General features: G+C 43.3%; 2 protein-coding genes and 1 long non-coding RNA gene across 8 annotated transcripts in view; all 3 read left to right on the top strand.

Annotated features, from left to right (window-relative positions):
* The window catches only part of LOC124326034, a 34,109-nt gene extending 29,625 nt beyond the window's left edge, over positions 1-4,484 (top strand). For both annotated transcript variants that reach the window (XM_046784608.1, XM_046784607.1), the window contains exon 4: positions 336-4,484. In XM_046784608.1, coding sequence (XP_046640564.1) covers positions 336-3,959 — 3,624 coding nt within the window. In that variant the 3' untranslated portion in view covers positions 3,960-4,484. The remainder of the gene's footprint in view (positions 1-335) is intronic.
* LOC124326455 (extensin-2-like) overlaps positions 1-19,959 on the top strand; it is a 142,092-nt gene that overhangs the window by 89,171 nt on the left and 32,962 nt on the right. The window lies entirely within an intron of this gene.
* LOC124326771 lies at positions 7,815-19,906 on the top strand. Of its 5 annotated transcripts, XR_006915817.1 has the most exons (10): positions 7,815-7,997; positions 8,060-8,221; positions 8,283-8,378; positions 8,579-8,790; positions 15,064-16,232; positions 16,300-16,363; positions 16,546-16,697; positions 19,253-19,383; positions 19,440-19,526; positions 19,589-19,906. It is a non-coding gene; the product is annotated as an uncharacterized LOC124326771 (long non-coding RNA). The 5 variants fall into 5 exon arrangements; XR_006915813.1 differs by having other exon boundaries at positions 15,064-16,363; XR_006915816.1 differs by having other exon boundaries at positions 8,290-8,378; positions 15,064-16,363.

Consider the following 19,959-nt stretch of genomic DNA (forward strand, 5'->3'; position numbering starts at 1 on the left):
GGGAGAGAAAATGGTTGATGAGTCGTCGTCGTCGTCGGGTGGGAAAAGAAGACGTCGCGGTGCTGCCGGTGGTGGCGTGACGTCATTAGTCGGTTCAACCAACCGGCCTCGCGTCATAATGACAGACGTTCAGTGCTGTGCGGTCGCTCCAGCTCTCCGTCTCATTGGTTTTGACACATACACACACCCTGGACAGCTCTCTCTCTCTCTTAGCGCCCAGGTGTCCTGGACTGTGTGTGTGTGTCTCTTACTGGTCGTTTTTCAATTTTATTTGTGAGCCGACGGAATTTTTATTTCTGATAATTTTATGAACTTTCATTTTTATTTTTGTCCAGGATGTCCAGGGAAGGCCGGTTGAAGTGTGGAGCATTTGCGGGCGGGACGAGGAGCCGTTGGTTCTGCAACAATTCCTGCGGTTCGGCGAGACCCGCGTCATAGCGGCCAGGATCCTCCAACAACACGAAAATGAAACGAAAAATTCCGCCGCAGCCGCTGCCGCCACGGCCGCCGCCAGTTCGGCCTCTTCCGGCTCGGACCAGCAACAACAACAGCAGCAGCCCAGGGGCAAGAACAACCACCACCACAAGGAAAGCGAGAGAGAACAACAACAACACCAGCAACAGCAACAACAACAGTCGAAACTCAATTCGGATATCAAAGAGTTTTTGAAGAAAGCGCAACAGAACCCTCAGGCGGCTCTGGCCGGCATGCTGGGCCATTCCGGCCTTCCGGGCTTCGTCAACCCGCTCAACTCGTTGCCGTTCCCATTCATTCCGGGACTGACCGGCCCTCCCGGTCCGTTGAATCACCTGCCACGCTTGCCGCCCATGATGTCACTCCCACCGCCGCCGGCGCCGCCACCTCTTCCGGCCCAGCACCCGTCGACGCTGCCCCGCCTGCCGACGGCCGCCGTCCAGCCGCAACAGCACAGTCCGCCCGTTTCGTCGTCGATCTCCACCAACAACAGCAGCAACAACAATGCCAGCAACAACAACAACAACAACAGCATCCAGGCCGTTTCCTCCTCGGTGGCCCAGAGCCCGTTGGGCCGGCTCCAGGGGATGCAGCCCTTTGATTTCCGGTCGGTTGTCCAGCAGACCAGCAGCAGCGGTAAAGAGCGCTGCAGCCGCAGTCCGGAATCCAACCGGATCCGCTCCACTCCGCCTCCGCTTTCCTCTTCCGGCACTTTGAATTTGAAGAGCCTCCAGTCCGGCAGCGGGTCGACGGCCCAGCAGCATTCGGCCATTTCGCCGTTGTGTTTGACCAACAAGCCGGGCGATCCATTCCTCCACCATCCGTCCAGCGACCGGAATTCCATCCATCAACAGCAGCGCCACCGCTCCCGCTCGGCTTCCAGTTCCAGCAGCGAGCTGGACTGGGACGAGGACGACATGATGGACGACAGTGACATGTACGATTCCGGAACTAATCCGGCCAATGCGCTCAATCTGACCCGCAAAAGCGGAGCCGCCGGCGGAGTCGGTAGCCACCACCACAGGAGCCGGCCGGAAATTTCCGATTCACTCAGTGAAGCCGAACGGTCCATGATGCGCCGGCCGGGCAAATCCGGCGGCTCCCAGGGCGGTGGAGGATCCCAGGGCGGCAGTGGCGGCCAGGGCCAGGGCGGATCATCGATGAAGCGCAGCTGGAATCCGCTGGGCCCACTGGGCACTCAGCTGATCAATCCGGCGACGGGCAAGAAGCGTGTCCAGTGCAACGTCTGCCTCAAGACCTTCTGCGACAAGGGGGCCCTCAAGATCCACTTCTCGGCCGTCCATTTGCGCGAGATGCACAAGTGCACGGTCGACGGATGCAACATGATGTTCAGCTCCAGGCGATCGCGCAACCGCCATTCCGCCAATCCCAATCCGAAATTGCACAGCCCACACCTGCGCCGGAAGATCTCGCCGCACGACGGACGGACGTCGCAGCCGCATCCGGCCCTGGGCTCGCTCATCTCTCACGTCCAGCACGGAGGTGGTGGACATCCGGCTGGTGGAGGATTCCCAGGGTTGGGACATTTGCCACCGCTGCCGCTTCCGCACCATCCGTCCGGATTGGTGGGAGCCGACGGGTTCGGCAAGGGCGGACACCTGGGCGGTGAGCACCGGGAACGTTCCGTTTCGTCCATGTCGTCGTCGGGAGGAGGCGGACACGGAGGCGGAATGGGTCAGGATGGCGACATCAAGGGACGAAATTATTACGCGGCTTCTTCCGACGACCTGGACGACGACCTGGACGATCTGAGCAGCCTGGATGAAGGTGAAGATGGTGGAAACCGGATGCATCCGCATCACGGCGGAGCCCACGATTTGCTGGCCAGGCCGGTCGGCGTCCCAGCTCAAGATCAGGGCCGCCATCACAACAACGTGTCGCCCAAACAACAGCAACAACAGTCTCAACAACAGTCGGGTCAATCCGGCGGAGCCGTGCGGAAGCGCAAGAGCCAAAATCCGACGCGCTTGTTCCAGCAGCAGCAGCAAGTGGCCGACAGTTATTTGTCGGACAACGACGGGCGGTCGGATATGTCGGACCAGTCGGCTGGCGGCGGATCCTCTTCCGGCCGGAAGAACAACAACAACAGTAAGAGCAAACGGATCAAGACGGAGGGCAATCACTCGCCCGGATTGTACCGGAGCGATGCCGAAGACGAGGAGGCCGGCGGATGCGACGATCTGACGGCGGATGAGGATCCGCTGGATTCAAAAAACGGGTTGCCCAGTGCTGAGACGAATACAACAACAACAGCCGCAACAACAACAGCAACAACAACGCCCCAGCAGCACTCACGGGCTCATCATCATCGGGGGGACCGCCGGAATTCATTTTCCGGGGCAACAACAACAACAACAACAACCGGAGCAGCAGCCGTCAAAACTGAACCGGATGGAACTCGGCACTCGACTCCGTCGACTCCGCTGAGCGGGACGGAATTGCGGGAAATGGCCGGCCTAATTGACGCCGATTCGATCCGGCCCTACCCGCTGGACCTGGACGACGACGAGGACGACGAGGACCTGGTGGACAGTCTGACCGGATCGCCACGCTCCGATTGCGACTCATCCAGCGCCGGAGGAGTTCCGCTGGACAAGGACAATCCGCGCCGCTGTTCGGCCTGCGGCAAAGTCTTCCAGAACCATTTCGGCGTCAAGACCCACTACCAGAATGTCCACCTGAAGCTGATGCACCGCTGTACGGTCGACGGATGCACGGCGGCCTTTCCGTCCAAGCGCAGCCGCGATCGCCACGCCCAGAATTCCAACCTCCACCGGAAATTGTTGTCGACCGAATCGTCAACGGGCAACGGAGGAGGAGGATTCCAGGTCGGCGGATGCTCTCCGCTGGCCTCGCCGGCGGCTTCGCCAACCTTGGTGATGACGCCCACCACACCCACGACGCCTACGGCCAAAATGGCCCCGCCGGCCAGCCAGCCGGGCGGCCTGGACGGCTCTGGCGGAGCGGCCGATTTCTCGCTGCATCAGTTCTCGTCGCTGCGCGACGAGTTCCTCAGCCGGATCTACGCCAATGCGGAAGCCCACGGAATGATGCACGGACTGGCCCCGTTCCTGGGCCCGGCCCATCACCACCTGGCCGGCCTGGGTGGTCACCACAACAGCTCGTCCGGCCACCACAACCACCACCACCACCTCGGCAACAATCAAAATAATTTCCTGTCCGGCCTGCAGCAGTCGGCGGCGGCGGCGGCTTTCCTCTCGGCGGCGGCGGCGGCCAGCGCGGCGGCCAACGCCAACGGGGCCAGCAACGGCCACCTGAACGGCGTTGGACTGGGCGCACTGGGCGGCCACCACAACAACAATCAAGTCACAATCAACGGCAAAGGCTCGTCGGCCAGGGATCGGGCCAGTTCGGCTTCGTCGCCGGCCGGCCATCCGCCGACTTCCACCTCGCCGTCGCCTCCATCCGCCGCCTCATCCATGGCCCTGCGAACGTCCGTCTGACCCAATTTTTATTCATAAAATTTAAAATTAAATTAACCGAATAATTGAATCATCACACAAGAAAATTCAAATTGGGCGCGGAATGGAAATGAAGTTTCGATTCGATTTCCCACACCCTCGGGCCCAGTTTGATTTGAACTATTTTCGATTTAATTCGCAGTTATTGTACATAAAAGCAAATTCCCAATTTGTAATACCAATTTCAGATTCCAGTTGATTCATTTTTTCGGGAAGTAAAATAACTTTTAGTGGGCGGGCGTTTTTATTCGAGAAAATTTAATTCTTTTCATCCAAAATTATCAATTCAAATCGAATTGCTTTTAATTTTGAATCAGAGAGAAAATCATTTTCAAAGGGATCTCTTGGTGGAAATTTTGACAAAAGACAAAATTGGGAAATATATAAAATTCAAAAAATGATCAACAGGATCCTCCCCCCCCCCCAAAACAAACTATATAGGCGTGTGTGTATTTGATATCTTTTTATTCATTCGAAATCCCCCCCCTCCCACTCCTCCAATTTTTTTAAAAATTCGCCGATGTGTAATTTATTAGCTATAATCGTTTTGTTGTTGCGGATTATTTGTACAGCCAAAAGAAGAAACAAAACAAACAAACAACAACAACAACAAATTCAAAAAAAAAAACAACAAAAATCCAATTTTAAAAAAATTAATTAATTAATTAAGTGTCCCCCCTCCATCTCACGAAAAATGTTCATCGTCATTTTCATTTTCAATCCCCATTTTTTCAAAAATTTTGTCTTTTGTAAAATTCGAAAAAAAAAACATAAGGGGGAAGGTTAAACCCACTAAAAAATCCAAAACGGGATCTGATTGCTGAGAGATAAGAAAACCGCGGAGTTATGTAATCCGTCTTCTTTTTTTCGCACGATATACTTTGCATAAAACTATTAAATCCCCCCCCTCCTGACCTATTACGATTAAATCCTGCGACGTGTTTGAATTTCGCGGGGAATTTTTTGTTTCAATGTTTTCTATATCCCTCCCCTGGCTGCTGTGTGTGTTGCATCTCGTATATAATAATTAATAATAAGCCTACCACACCTCAATTTTTTTTATAACGATGTCGATATAACATAAAAGTTTAGACCTTCTTTTTTTCAAAAAAATGATTAGTTCGTATTCATTTTTCCTTGACTTTCATCATTTTTGGCTGCTGTCCACACACGATTGGCCAAATTTAGAATTTTTTCAAAAAGTAGCGACAACACAGGAAGGACTAATTGATTTATACTCCCAGCATAATGTTGTTGTATGAGCGTGAATGATTATATAATACGCGTATTAAGATATAAAATTTCATTGACAAATCGAGGCCTATTACATAAGAGAAAAAACAACCCCCCACATTTTCTATCATTTCGGTGTGTATCGATTGTGTCATGTAATGTCCAGTGCTGATGGTGGCGAAATTCCATTCATTGATTTCCGGATTCTGTTTTTAATCCATCCTTTTTCTCACGTGTGTGTGTATCTCTTTTGATTCTAAATATTCTCGTCCTCATCTTAAATATTTGAAAATTTCACGCGCCAAAATGTTTTTTTTCTCTCCTCACGCACATTTGATACGTTTTTACATGTACGAAAATTTTTTCAAAATTTCCCGCCTAAAAAAAATTTCAAAATGACAAAAAATTACCGACCCCCCCTGCCTACAAAAATAAAATTTAAATAATTAAATTTTTTCTTATTTTTCATTATCGGCATTGTGATTGAATTTCGATTGATTGGCAAAGTTATAGGCCTAATCAGATCCCCACCCCTCACCCCTAAATTCTATACACTGTGTACTACTCTCATATATGAAAAAGATGTGATGTGATTCTATGATTATGTCCTGTGTGTGTTTTTGATCGGCTGCTGCTGCTGTGTGTGTACGTGTGTGTGTGTATACATGGGTCCCGCGTGTGTGTGTGTGTCTGTCAATGTCCGTTGTTTAGCAATACAACAGAAAAAGATGTTCACCCCAAAACAAATTCGCATTTTATACATTTTCTACTTTTTAAAATAGTTTAAGTATTAAAATGGGGAAATGATGGGAAAATGTCTATTATATAACCCTATATAGCGGGCTTTTATATACTTGAATGAAAAGACTATCGTATAGTAGGAACAAGTCCTTATAATGTTCCTTATATATCCAACTGCTTTTATACGATAGAAAAGTATAGAAGTTGCGACTTGTACAACATTCTGGAGAGAAAACGCGACCGGGTGGATGTATAGGAGAGCATGCCGGAAGTCGGAAAAGGAGGAAGGGTAGTACAGCGCCGTCAGCACGGACACACGCAGTTCCGTTTGTGTTGCTGCTGTGCTTTTACTTGACGAAAGAATAGAACAAGAAGAAGAAGATAAATAGACAAAAGACGCCACAGCGCATCACTATAGGACGAGTGGGGGGTGGGGTGGGGTGGAGGATAGGAAATAGGAGGGTCGGTGGGGTGACCGGTTATACGCCTTGTCACGCTGTCATTAAACCCATTCACGGCTAATGAGCATCGAGCAGCACTCTCGACTTTTTGTAGATTTTCTCTCGGCTATTTTATATCTAAAGTGTTATTATATGTACACACACATGTCCAACAGTGGAAAAGCCATTAAGGTTTATATAGGCTTTTGTGTGCGTCCGTCCGTCCGTCTCTATAGCTCTGCTGTGTATGCCCTTTTATCCAAATGATAATGGAGCCTAGTCCGACGAGAGAATTTCTAATAATAATCATCATCATCAACAGCTGATTTTTCAAAACTGTTTGTTTTTTGAATATTATTATCTAATAATTGTGTGTGTGTAAAAATGTGTGTATAAACAGTCTATATACATTTCTCTCATTAAATGTTAAGAGACACAACACTCGGTTTGAATGCTCTTTCTGCGTGATTGGGGAGCAAGTGCCTAAAGGGATGTTGGGCCGACTAAAGATATGGGAACGAATAATCTTTTATGATATCTCTACGTCTATATAAAATGTATCCAGACCGAGCTGAGAGGAGCAGCAGCACAGGAAACGATCTCATCTCTCGTTAACTGTCAAAGTGTCGAGAACCTTTTGCTGCTCTAGAGCAAGAAAAGGATAGGGGGGAGGAGGAACGGGTCTATCCGGAAGCCACGGCCGCTTGACTTTCTCTACTCCATCCAGCAACAAACAGGCGAGAGCTAAAACTCTCGGGAAAAAAGTTTTTCGTCGTCGTCGTTCACCATTTTGGACTCTCTTTGCTGGTCTCTCTATGCAGCCGCACCAAACTCTCTTGCGTCAAAAGTTAATGATCCGAGTGCCGCTGTGTGTGTGTACTATATAGCAGTAGAGTCTTTAGACACTTGAAAGGCAGCCAGGCACAAAAAGGGGGATAGAGAATCTATATAACAGCCCCAGCAAAAGGCCCTTCTTCTTCTACTTGTTTGGGCGGTGCTGTGGAGGTCGCGGTCGCCTGAGTTGCTGAGACTGCTGCTCTTATCGCGATAAAAAGTATAACAGAAACAGCGCTCCATCTTTTTTGCCTGTATAGCTATGAGAGATGCCAAGCCCATGGCACCGCGACTATCTATAGTATACATCTATAGACATGTATATAGACACACACCCACTCCATATAGTAGCTATATATGCACGTATAATATCACTTTTAACGGAGTGAGCTGTATTTTATTCTCTCTTGGCTGGCGAGAAAGTCCTGCTGGATTGGGTGTTATTAAAGGACCGGGTGCAAATTTAACTTCTTGGATCTTGTCTTTGCTCTGTGGTGGGTATTAGCTGCAGTCAAACTTGTTGAGACAATTTGACAATTGAACAATTTGACACGAAAATATAATTAACAATCGCTGCGAGGATTTAGTGTTTAGGGGAGGGGTCACTATCGATTTCGATCGATAGATGGCTAATTAGAATATTAGTGTCGTCTGCTTTCATTTGGTTACACTCAGATTTGGATTAAAAGAGAGAATAATAAGAGACAAAAGTTCGTGCAAAATTACGAAGAAAAACGGAACGATGAAAGCTGTTGGCTGCACGAAAAAAAGGGTAACAAATTTAATAACACAAGTTGATGGTCGTGTCAACTCTGTTCAATGCGTCTCTTTAAGGAATAGCTCAATATGCAACACACTCTGCTGTTTCTCAAAATAAAACTATTAATAAAGACTACACATGGAATGATGATGGCCTGATGGGAGCTTAAATGGAAGAGTTGAAACCTGTTTTAAATTTGTGAAATGCTAGTTCCTGGCAACAGCATTTAATATCATGTATGCCCCCTGTTGATGCATGGCAGTTTGTTTGCACTACATAACCTTTTCCTTTGTGCAGATTTCAGGCCTGAGCCATCACAGCATTAAGATATGCCAGTTTTGCTTTTGCTGGCATTGACCTGTCATCACCATCAATCTCAGCATCATCGGTTGGGTAATGATTTTTCGTTACAATTATTAACCTGTGGCCTGCTAGACATTTTAATTCAATGCAGGACTTGCACAAATGCATAATTCTCATGTTTATTATCAATTAGGGTGTACCCACTGTCTTATTTTCAACTTTTCCTTGCTTGCCAGTATTGTTTCTGTAAATTTTTGTCGTAACTCATTATAAAATTTTTTTATTTCTAGATCAACAGTATCCTGTTTGATTGGAAATACTACACGTTAAGCTACGGATCTCTTCTTCCCCTTTCTTTTTAAAATGTCCCCGTGTACGCCCATGCGAGTGTGGGTGTATTCACGAGGACGCCCTTTATCCTATCCCGCCTGGTGTAATTCTCAACTTTTCTCCGGATGGATCACTTGCTGTGGATGTCTGGCTGTATTTCCCAGGCTTCAAGGTAGGACCAAATGCAATCTACATTCTTCCTTTTTGAAGTCGGTACCGGTACGTAGTATACAGAGTAAGATTATTCCTGAGCTATAGCGTTGGATGGCTGATGGAACTGTTTATTCTCTTGCCATTTTGGTCTACTCAGTTAGGGTTCATGAAATCACTTAATGAACAACTTCAGATCAAATTCTTTTTTTTTGACTCACAACTTTTTCTGTGGATAAACTTCAAATTCAATCGTGACATAGTAGTACGGAGAACGATTATATTCCTGGGCTACGTACTTGGTTGACTGAGCTAGGCGGGTTTTTGGTTTACCCAATAACTCATTTGTTGAACGACTTCAGATCAGGCTTGTTTTGTTTTGCACCTATCAATTTTGTCTGTGGCTATTTTAACTTTTGAACACGATAGCATATAGTTTAACTTGACGGGACCTGTCGCCCCACCGGCACTTCCTCGTACCTTGATATGATTTTCTAAAGGCCATGTTACGTATTTTTCTCACGGATTGCCTATACGAAGAATACAAGTGACAGGAGGTTAGATTTAAAGTTGATAGTGTAGGTGGTAACATGGCGATGCGGTTGATTATCGTTTAACACCTATACAGTCAGGTGTGTCGGCACGGAGGATTTGATATGCAATTTCAATGTTGTGTAACAACAATGGGGTTGCGCTGTGTGCTGTGTGTGTGTGTGAATTTCTCTCACAATATATGTAATCATAATAACCGGCCACCCTCTCTTTTTTTCTTTTTGGGTTTTTGTTTGACATTGTCACAGAGGACTGGGCTCTCTGCTGTGAGGCATTTATTTTAATTACACCGCGGCAAACGCAATAAATACGACACACACACACACTCAATATGGGGTCGAAACGAGAGAACTATAGAGAGAAAAAAAACGACAGACACACATATAGACAATTCAACCAAAACATGTACTCGAATCGCTCCGTCAATTGAGCGTGTCTAAAAAGGGTAGAAGAGGGGATGCGCTGTTTGCACACCACACCGCGCCGGTTTTGATTACACAACAAACAAAATCTAATTCACCATTTTTTGTTTGTATGAAAAACCCGGAAGTAAAAAATTTTTCCCCATCCGGCCTATAATAATAATCCAACACATAAATAATCGAAACAATTTTTTTGAATCTTTTTTTTTATTATTTTATTATTTTAAAATTTCGCGCTGGAATAAAATGGAATAATCAAATGGAATAGAATCGTGTGTGTGTGTGATACGTGCGCGACAGTTGCTCGCCGCGGTACCTCGGCCAATTTCCACAACTCCGCAGGGGGAATCTCTCAACGCTCGTCAATTTTCCTCTTCTTCTTTCTTACTATATTCCCCCCAACAAAAATGTTGGGTTCTTTTTCTTTTGTGTCAGACATCTCAGGAGCAACAGCAGCACAAGACAACACACACACAGGTACGGTATAGACCACCTTCCCTCCCTGCCCCCTGTATATATATACATATATCGAAGGCGGTACTTTTTACACATAGAAAGGAACATCAGCGAGCAACAGCACCGACCCCGCAAGAGTCTATAAAAACTATGGAGGGGGGGAATGAGTTTTTTTTTCTTTCTTATGGGGGGGAAGTTTATTTTTTGTGTGTAGGGAAATTGTGTGTGGATGGGGGAGAGAGAGAAAGGGACAAAAGGTATAAGCCACAAATTAGCATATGATTTATCACCTGCCATCAGACACAAAAAAAAGAAAAGAGGATGGAAGCAGCAGAGAGAGAGAGACTCTGTGTGTTGGTGCAATCACAGACACAAAGTGTCCATGTCCAAGCGCTGGAACAAAAAAGAAAAGAGGGCCAGCATGTGTATAATACACAAAAGGATAACTCTGCTGCTGGCCTTTCACCCAGTTGTTCTCGTTTTTTTTTTGGGACCGACGAAAAATATAAATATAAATTTCACGTGTCCACACACACCCAAAAAAGGTGGGAAATCATTTTTTGGTTTTTTTTTCATGGCCCTTCGTCAATCAAAAGATTATGCTCGCAACGGTAACTCTATAAGGAAAAAAAACGAAAAATGATAATTGAATTTTTTTTTAAGGGACATCGTATAAATATAGTCACGAATTTCTGATCGATCTCACAGTCTCGGCACACATTTTCTCAAAATTAATTTATTCACGCAGCACAGACGGGGCTGTTGCTGCTGCTGCTGTGATGTAATGTATTGCCATCCTGTTTTGGTATTGATCCACTTTTAGGTATGCAAATTGTTTTTCGCGTTCCAATTCCATTTCCGATCGGACAACAGCATTCTTAGGCGATGATGATGATTATATATTTATATCGTTAGTACGTGCGCAGGCAAACTCAAAGGCGATCATTCATAGGAAGAAACTCTCATCCAATCAATAAAAATAAAAAAAGAATTTTTACAACTTTCTATTATCCGCACCATCGTTTTTCTTTTGTTGTTATCCATCGGTCTCCCGTGTGCAGTGACGTTTCAAATTCCTCGGCGTTCACCAATCGATCGACTGCCGATCACACGGATAGAATGTCGGGACTATGCAGAGGAGAGGCTCCTAGTCTTTTTAACTGGAGAAATTGGATGACGATACACATCAAGTAGTAGCCTATATAGCTTCCATTTAATTTTTGGAGTTTTTGAGTCGTTATTTCAAGTTATTATTAGCAAAAGTGTAGGCACAATTAATTGGGTTTACATGCGGTGCATTGTGTATAATATTCACGGCCGTGATGTAATAAAACTCTCGGCGGCCGTTTTTTTCCCTTCAGTTTCCATTAAAAGCAACAGAAAAGTATCATGGCGTAATAGTACCTACATAACAAACAACTAAACAAGAGACGCATCAAAACCGCGACGATGATTGTTATATCGCCATATATGCTATATAGGCGCTCTATCAAAAAAATATAGGCGGTCGTGAAATCCTATACAGTCCCGTTTTGTTAGTGTCGAACGACGACACGCCATGAAATGCGATCCTTTTCCTAAAACAGTCGCCTTGTTTTTCTTTCTTTTTTCTCTTCTCTCCTATCTTTTTATTATCGAATTGGGGACAAAAATGTCAAGTGTTTTCATTTTTCTTTGGCTCTTGCTTTTCCCCCCTTCACCATTTTCAAGTATTTACTAGCTCTCCCATTGCATGTGTGTATACACTACACAGGACTTCATAGAGCTATATTTGATGGCCAGGCCAGTTTGAGTTATGGAGGAGTCTATAACTCTTTGCCCTCTGGCGGATTCCGGTTACACGGACAAGTGTATAAATATCACACAGGGTACTCGAGAAATATTATTATTACAACACTATATTATATATAGATCGCGTCCAGACTTTGTCTATACAGGCCAGCAGTGAATTGCGTAACATTTTTCGTAAACATCAAAATTCGAATTATTCGGGAATTTGGTATATAAAATGCAGATCGTTTATCAAGGAATAATTTCAAAAGTAAATTGGTGCGGGAAATTTGAAAACCCAAAAAAAAAGTGAATGAATTATATTCCTGACATCCTAATTGGCGCAAATCCTTTTTCTTTTTTAGTGAAACAATTTAACAGAAAAATCAGAAAAAACCCACAAGAAGAGGAAAAAGGTCTCCGGGGTCAAGGCAGCAGCACCAAAAAATAAAATAAAAAATGTTGTGTGTGTGTCACTGAGCACACAGCAAATGAGCTCTTCATTTTTCTCCCTCGCCATCTAGAAAAAACTTCGGTCAAATTTTTGTTACTTTTTCCCCGCGAGCAGCTAAAGGGCCTATTATATATACATGTGTGATATTATTTATAGTCCAGCCTGGCATATGTGTGGTGTGTACTTTTGTGACCACACGACACGCAGGCGACGTATGACCTTTCAAAAAAAAACAAATTTCGAATTTGGTTTTTTTTAAACCCCAAAAGGGTCCGATTTCCCACTTTTTAAAAAAACATTCCGCTGGGTGGAAATGCGTTATCTTTTGTACTCTGCAGAGTGCTTATAAGAAGAAAAAGAGAATATCGAAGGAAAAGCGCAATCATCCTCATCGCACTCTCCGATGTTGAAGAGGGGGGAAAAAGTTGAACTTTTTTTTTATTTTTTCTGATAAATAAAAGGGAAGCCAAATCAGATGCTGCGACAAGATATATATATACACAACTGGGCTGTAGCGCTAGCTGGCTTTTTTTTCGTTCTATATTTTTGTGTGTTGGAAAAAAAAAGAAGAGGTCCACGACGGGCGGTGCGACGGCCAATAGCCGAGTCGCACCGTTCCTATTGGGGGCTATATAAGAAAAAGAGGAAGGAATAGATTCATCGGTATTTTTCCATCTTCCTTTTTTTTCTTATATATTTTCGTCTTTTTACGATTTCTCTGTTGGGAGAAAGAAGAAGGAGGCGGCCATTTTGGGACAGCACACAGATCCCATCTCGCGATTGTATATATCAGTCACGTTCCTTCTTCTTCTTCTTCTTCTTCTTCTTCTTTTTTAGAAAGGAAAAAGAAGAGAGAACGACCGACGGGAATAGGAGGGGTTTGGTCTTCTTCTTCTTTATATTCCTTTTTTTATTTTATTTTTTTCTTCTTCTTCTTTCCCCTCTTATGTAGCTTGTTCATCTCCGTTTCTCATTCGCCAGCGACGCCACAACCGATAAACATCAACGACCATCTTAGAAATGGAGAAAACCTTTTGGCAGCCTATCCTATCCTATCTGTCGCTCTCTGTTCTATTCTTTTTTATTTTCTTGATAGAAAAGGAATATATAGAAGATGTGCGTAGGCCTACGCGCACATCCGCAATGGCCTACTATAAGCGACAAAGAGAATTCCTGTGAAACAATCATGCAACGATAGATATTCTAGCTCTCTCTCGGTCTAATAACACGGGACACACACATCTTTTTTTTGTGAATTGTTATTAAAGCTAGCTGGAAGGCATCGGTCAAAAAGTCCATCAACCTGCGATGAATATGTTTTACACAGCAGCAGCTGGGCAACATCAATGATGGGAGGCCATAGAGAGAAAAGAGAATCATCTGCAGCGCTAGAGAGATGATGATCTATGCCTTCAGGATGGAATTATCGGTACCGCATGTATAGATATACCGTATAGGTACCCGGCGTGTTGATGGCTATTAAAGCGCTAGCTTTTGGAATGATTATTTCTATGATATCTTTCCACAACATTATAATAAGGCACATCAGAGAAATGAGCTGCCTCCGGCATATCAGCGCAACACAATATCCATGCTGAGACGAGAGTTGATGACTTTTGGCTGCTTAGCGGAGAAATATCGAATCTATCGGCCCGGATGAAATTAGCCTTGTAAAAATATACGAACATAGAGATATTCATTATATAACAGGTAAATGCAAACGGCAGCAGCACCGAAAATGCAAATTTTCTTTTTCGGCGAGATTATTTTTGATTAGATATCAGATATCCGATATGATATTATAAAGTTATATGTGATGAGACGTCTTACAGTATAATTCGTATACGGCGCTAATCAAACCCAGCAGCTTATCAGCACATTTGCACTCAGCAGCAGCAAAGGTGTGTTTGGTATAATCAGCCTAAAAGCTATTTGAGATAACCTTATTAACACGTACTTTTACAATCTTCCACACATTATCCATTCTAGTATTTCTTTGTTTTCAAAAGATGGAATGAGAAATAACACCAGCGGTGAATTTAACGAGCATCGGTCAACTCTCAAACAGAATTCTATTACATTTCGGTGAGGAAAGAAAGAAAGAAAAACAATCAGAAAGGCATTACTATAGTCTACACACATTGGGTCGAAGAAAAACGAGAAAATCTAATTAGTCTGCTGCTGGAGAGAAAGAAAAAAAAATTAGATATAATTGAAAGAACATTATATAAAGAATCGAGAAAAAGAAAGAAAAAATCTCATCACTGACTCTCTCAGTTGAACTCTAATGGGACCATTCCTTAATTATTGTATAACCGGCAGCAGCTAGCAACACACACACACACACGGCGAAAGAGAGAGAGAGAATATAATTAAGAATAAATGAAATCAATTCAACAGCGCGGGCATTTTCAAAAACAAACAAGAAATTAAAAAAAAAAATAATCCAGAAAATCTGCTCTAGGCAAATGTCGAGCTGCTGATATTTAGCTCCTCTTTGGACCTCGGTCGGTGCTGAATTTATTTGAATACATTTTTCTGCCGTGTTTGCGGCGGGGTCGGTGTCTCTTTTGAGGAGTCCACCTCATCCACAAAAATAAAACAAAAAAACCTTAAAAAATCTTTTTCTTATATTTTGCAGCGCAGGGGCTGTGCTGACGAGCGGATGGCAAAACCCGGCGAGTGATGATGGATGATGAATCTCTTCTCTCAGTCTCACACACACAGCGTCCTTCTTCTTCTTCTTGGGCTATGCTCCTCCTCCTCCCAACGATGATAACGATATTTTATACATGCAGCAGCAGCAGCTATACAGGCCAACATAAACCAGCTTTTTTTTTAATAATATTTTTCCTATATAGATGTGATCCGTGTGTGTTCAAAAACAAGGCAACTGCAGCAGCAGCAGCAGCTGATGATGAGGCGACTGTATAGAGTCGGGTCCAATCATCTACCAGGCCAAAGCAACAGCTTCTATCGCTCCGGGGACAGAAAATGCCTAGCAAAGTGGTAGGGGGATAGCTCAGCAGCTCATCGATGATCATCATCTCTCTCTCTCTTGCTTGCTCTCGCTCGTGAACAATTTTTTGACTCATTGGAATGACAATACAGTTGTGTGGAGGGTTTTTGATTCGTGCTGGAGCCCTATGGGGGGAAAAACGTAGAACAACAGCCAGTTGCGAGCAGAGCAGAGAGAGAGAGAGAGGCGAAGTTTGAAACCTTTCGGGAGCCGACTTGATGGATGAGGGAAATTTATTCGTCAGAAAACGATGGCGATGATGATGATGATGATGATGACAGTTTGCCCAAGCGCAGCACATACACACACACACACAGCGAGACCTTCCTTCTTTTTTTTTTCATAACTCTAGCGCGGTCCCATCTGTTTTTTTCTTTTGTTTTTCCATTTGGCTCAGAGACAAACATTATATACGCTCACACAAGCTCTGGGTGGCGCGCAGAAATGATTTAACATTTTTTTTATTTTTATTTTTCAAAAACTGGTTTTTTGGCGCGGTTTGAAATTAAATTTTGGCCAGCGGGGAAAAGAACACGGAGACGGGGGCGTGACGTCATCTGGGCGATATCAAGTTGGACTGCGCTTATAGAAACTTTGTGTGAGCTTTGTGTGAAAAATATATGATCACGTCAAAATGGCCGCAGCTCTTGTTATAGTTGATTTCCATAAAAGAATCGTTTGATATATTTATACAGAGCGACCGTAGCGACGACCAATCTTACTAACCCCGCCATGCCTATGTAATATAAATAATCTCCGTCGTGTCTTGTGTAAACCCCGATAGATCGATAGTAATAACTTCCAATCATCAGCTGACCCCAGTGAACAAATAACCGAAGAAAAATAAATTTTGTCCAGGGGATGAATATAAGAAAAGACGCGATCATCAATCGGCTTTCAAGATAACCAACTCCCCCAGCAGGTGGTTATATCTATTTAACTCTCTCTACAGACGTGATGCGCTTGAGCATGCTATAGGTTATTATATGTAGCACACACACATAATAATATCTGGGTTGTCAATACATTAAATGTTTTTTCTCCCCCCTCCTTTGGTTTCAAACTGGACGCAATATAATCAAAATAAAAATTTTTTTTTCTCAGATATTTCTTTTATATGCTGCCCTTTTCTGTTTGATCATTCAATGATGAATAGCCACCGGTGTAGATGGTAGTAGCCTCTACAAGAACGAACAACTCCCCCCATCGAGTTGTTGGGGGATAGACCGGGGGTCGAAACACTCCCTTTACAGAAGGTAAAAAATAAATTCAAATATTTTATCAAAAAATAATAAGAATGGTAGGGAAAACTAGACGTAGTACAGTCCCCGTGGAGAGCTGGTAATGAATCCTATAAATCCTTCGATATATATATAGTATAACTCGTCCCTCACAACATTTACGACGACGTCCTATATATGCGTATCCCCTTTTACGTTGTTGAATGCTGCTGTGGGGGGCTCCACCCTGATAGTTTTTTAGAAATATTCAAATCTAACGGAGACCCAGCTATTACAAAAAATGTATCAAATTTGAGCCTGTCAAGTTATTGTAATTTCGAAATTCTTGGACGACGCTAAATCAGCTGATGTGGAGGTGACTAACTGTTATAATCACATTAATAACACCAGGAATGAAAGGATTTCAAACTTTTTTTCCCCTGAAAGAATTTCTACCTTGGCATAGCCACACAGCCACACGGGTCGTTACCAAATTAACTGCTTGCCCAGGTTCCAAAAAAGAAACTATAATTGCTGTGTGCTCTTTTAGCTCTTTCTTATACATCTATCTACAATTTTTTGACGGGAGAGGGGGGAACTTCTCTTATAAGTAGACACATTGTTGTGTGTTGTGTTTGTCCATTGCTCTGGCCAGCCAGCCAGCACAGGTTATATTTATACACATCAACTAAAAGGGCGATATATAGATGTATAGATTTTCTCCTTTTCGTGTTTTTTTGCGGATAGTTTTGTGGAGCGCGAGCGCCGAGAGTCGCTTGTTGCCGTGTTAATTAATCGCCAGGTTCTTCTTCTTCTTCTTCTGGTTGAGGAGGATCGTCTCCAGGAGTTTTTTCTTTGTCGGCGAAAAGGAAAAAAAAAAAAAGGCGAAAAGAATCAGAAATAAAACACAAGCGGCGAAAGGGACCCCCCTTCTATACCACCTTCTATATTATCCTCCCACCCAATTCCACCTTTAGAACTTTTTTGTCCATATTGACCGCGGTTGAGCACATCAAGTTTGGAAAAAACTTTTTTGTTTCGGATAGATTCAAAAGTTTTTTTCCTTTTCTTTGTGTCTTGTCCCAACACGAAAGCACCGCCCCCCTTGTGAAGAAATAAGACCTTTTTTTTTCTTTGGTGTTGTACGAAAATTTTTCGTTTTAAAATGGTGGGGGGATGGTGAGAAAAGCAATGAGGAAATTTGAGATAAGAGTCGCCTTTTTTTTAAATTATCGATTCCAATAGCCGTCATTAAAAAAATAAGAAAAGAAACAAAAGGGAAGAAAGAAGAAGACCCATTTGCCCTTAATCAGTAAAAGGTCGATGATTATGTCTGACTATTTATGCTGTCCGGCTGTTGGATTCTGGATTGTGAAGGAAAGAAAAAAGGAAATTGGGAAAGTCTCCTTCTTTCGGACTATTAAACAGATGGCTCGAATGTGCCATTTTAACAAGAGAGAGAGAGTGGAGTGTGCTATCGGTCGTCGTTTTTTTTTCGCCGACCTTGATTGGATATTTTCGGGCTTTTTTTTTTTAAATAATAAGGAGCCGATTCGTTACGCGAGATTATATAGACACGGGGAAATGAGTCGGGTTTTGAATTTGACATCATTTAGCGCTCTGCCACGCCATCTACTAGTAGAAAAAGGAACAAATTTGTTTGCACGAATTGGGTTTTTATTTGAATTCAGGGATCGAGCTATGCTTTTCGTTTTTTTGTTACATTTGGAATAAATTATTTAGTTAAAGTGCCAAGTGGGAAGATTAGAGTCTAGTTTTCTTAAATCCACGAAAACAGAAAATGAAATGAATTATGTGTCCATTTTTCTTCGTTATTTTGGTTGCTGAGTGTTCGAATAATTAACTTCACGTTTGCGGATGAATTGGAATCATTTTGGAATCATTTTGGCGGTTTTTCACGTCATGTAACAAAAGTAATTGTGACAAGATTGAAAACCTTCCAGACTTGTCCGCCGAATCATTGGCGTCGAGTTACCAACAAAACAAAACAACTTAACAATATGTCGTTTCATTCAACCAGCCAAACAGCCAACTGTTAAATTCGATCGAATAAAAATGGTGCCAAAAGTAAACCACGTTTTGACTTTATCATATCATCTAACGACACTCAGCTGATTGCTGCAGCAGCTAGTATTACATGAGTAACATGACCTTATCAACAGAAACACTGTTTCATTCTTTAAAAGGCAAGATTTCTTAGAAATATAAACCTTTTTGTGAAATCCAATTGCTGTTTGTTTTTGTGCACAAGGACAATGACTATTGTGTAGCTTTTGCTAAAAATGTAAAACGCTTTGCTTCTGGGGGGTGTTGACAAGAATGTCATCATTTGGACTGGTGGCCTGGAAATGATTCTAAAATACTTGTAAGTAGCAATTAATTGGAAATGTGGAAATCAGAATGATTGTTGTTACCATTTCTTGTTTCAAGTCAGAATCTTTTTCAGTCACAACGTTACAATTCAATGTGTTTCTTGGTAATCCAATCCCACCCCTCTAGCTATTCTAATATGCAATGTCAGTTGCTCCTCTAATGACCTTTGATTATTCTGATTTTTTATTGATAACCAGAGCAGAAGAATATCCAAAAATCTGCACTCTCTTTCTTGGAATTATGACAAATAATAACATGGGAACCCTGTTGGCTTTAGCCCTTAGGTTTGGCCAAGGGTCCATCTGAAACAGCATTTAATTACTCTGGGGTATAAATAAACATTGGCATTTTCAGCTTCCTGATAATTTACAATTTGTTTTCTAGTCTGGAGACTGGAGGTGAAAAATCTAAAATTGAAAGACCTGGAGGCAATCAGTCACCGGCATGGGTCTTGTGCTGGAACATCAACAGGTACATATTATTTAAATAATGCTACTTATGCTACTTGTTATTCTTTTTAATACATCTTGTAGAACTAACCAAGCTGACGTGCATCTAGTTATGACAAGAAACAATTGTCGGAACAATTGCGTGTTGGGTTTGCAACATCAATAAGCGGATAGCTGTGTTCTCGGATGCATGACCAGTTGGCCACATGATATTCTTTAGAACCAAATTGCCAAAAGGTCATCAATAGATTGCAGAAGGCAGAGCTACCAGAAGGTTGGAAATGATTCCACCTGAAGGTCAAGATCTTTACGTAAAAGTACGCAGAGAACCGGAGACCCAAGTGCCAATCAACCTCTGCTTCATCATCATGTCTTCATCGTTATTGCGCGTATCTAAAAAAAATCTGGTAAACAACTCTTTTTGTCATTTTCTCGTATTAATTGGTTCTCTAATT

The sequence above is a fragment of the Daphnia pulicaria genome, chromosome 2 (assembly GCF_021234035.1).
Source record: "Daphnia pulicaria isolate SC F1-1A chromosome 2, SC_F0-13Bv2, whole genome shotgun sequence".
In the NCBI taxonomy this organism is placed as follows: domain Eukaryota; kingdom Metazoa; phylum Arthropoda; class Branchiopoda; order Diplostraca; family Daphniidae; genus Daphnia; species Daphnia pulicaria.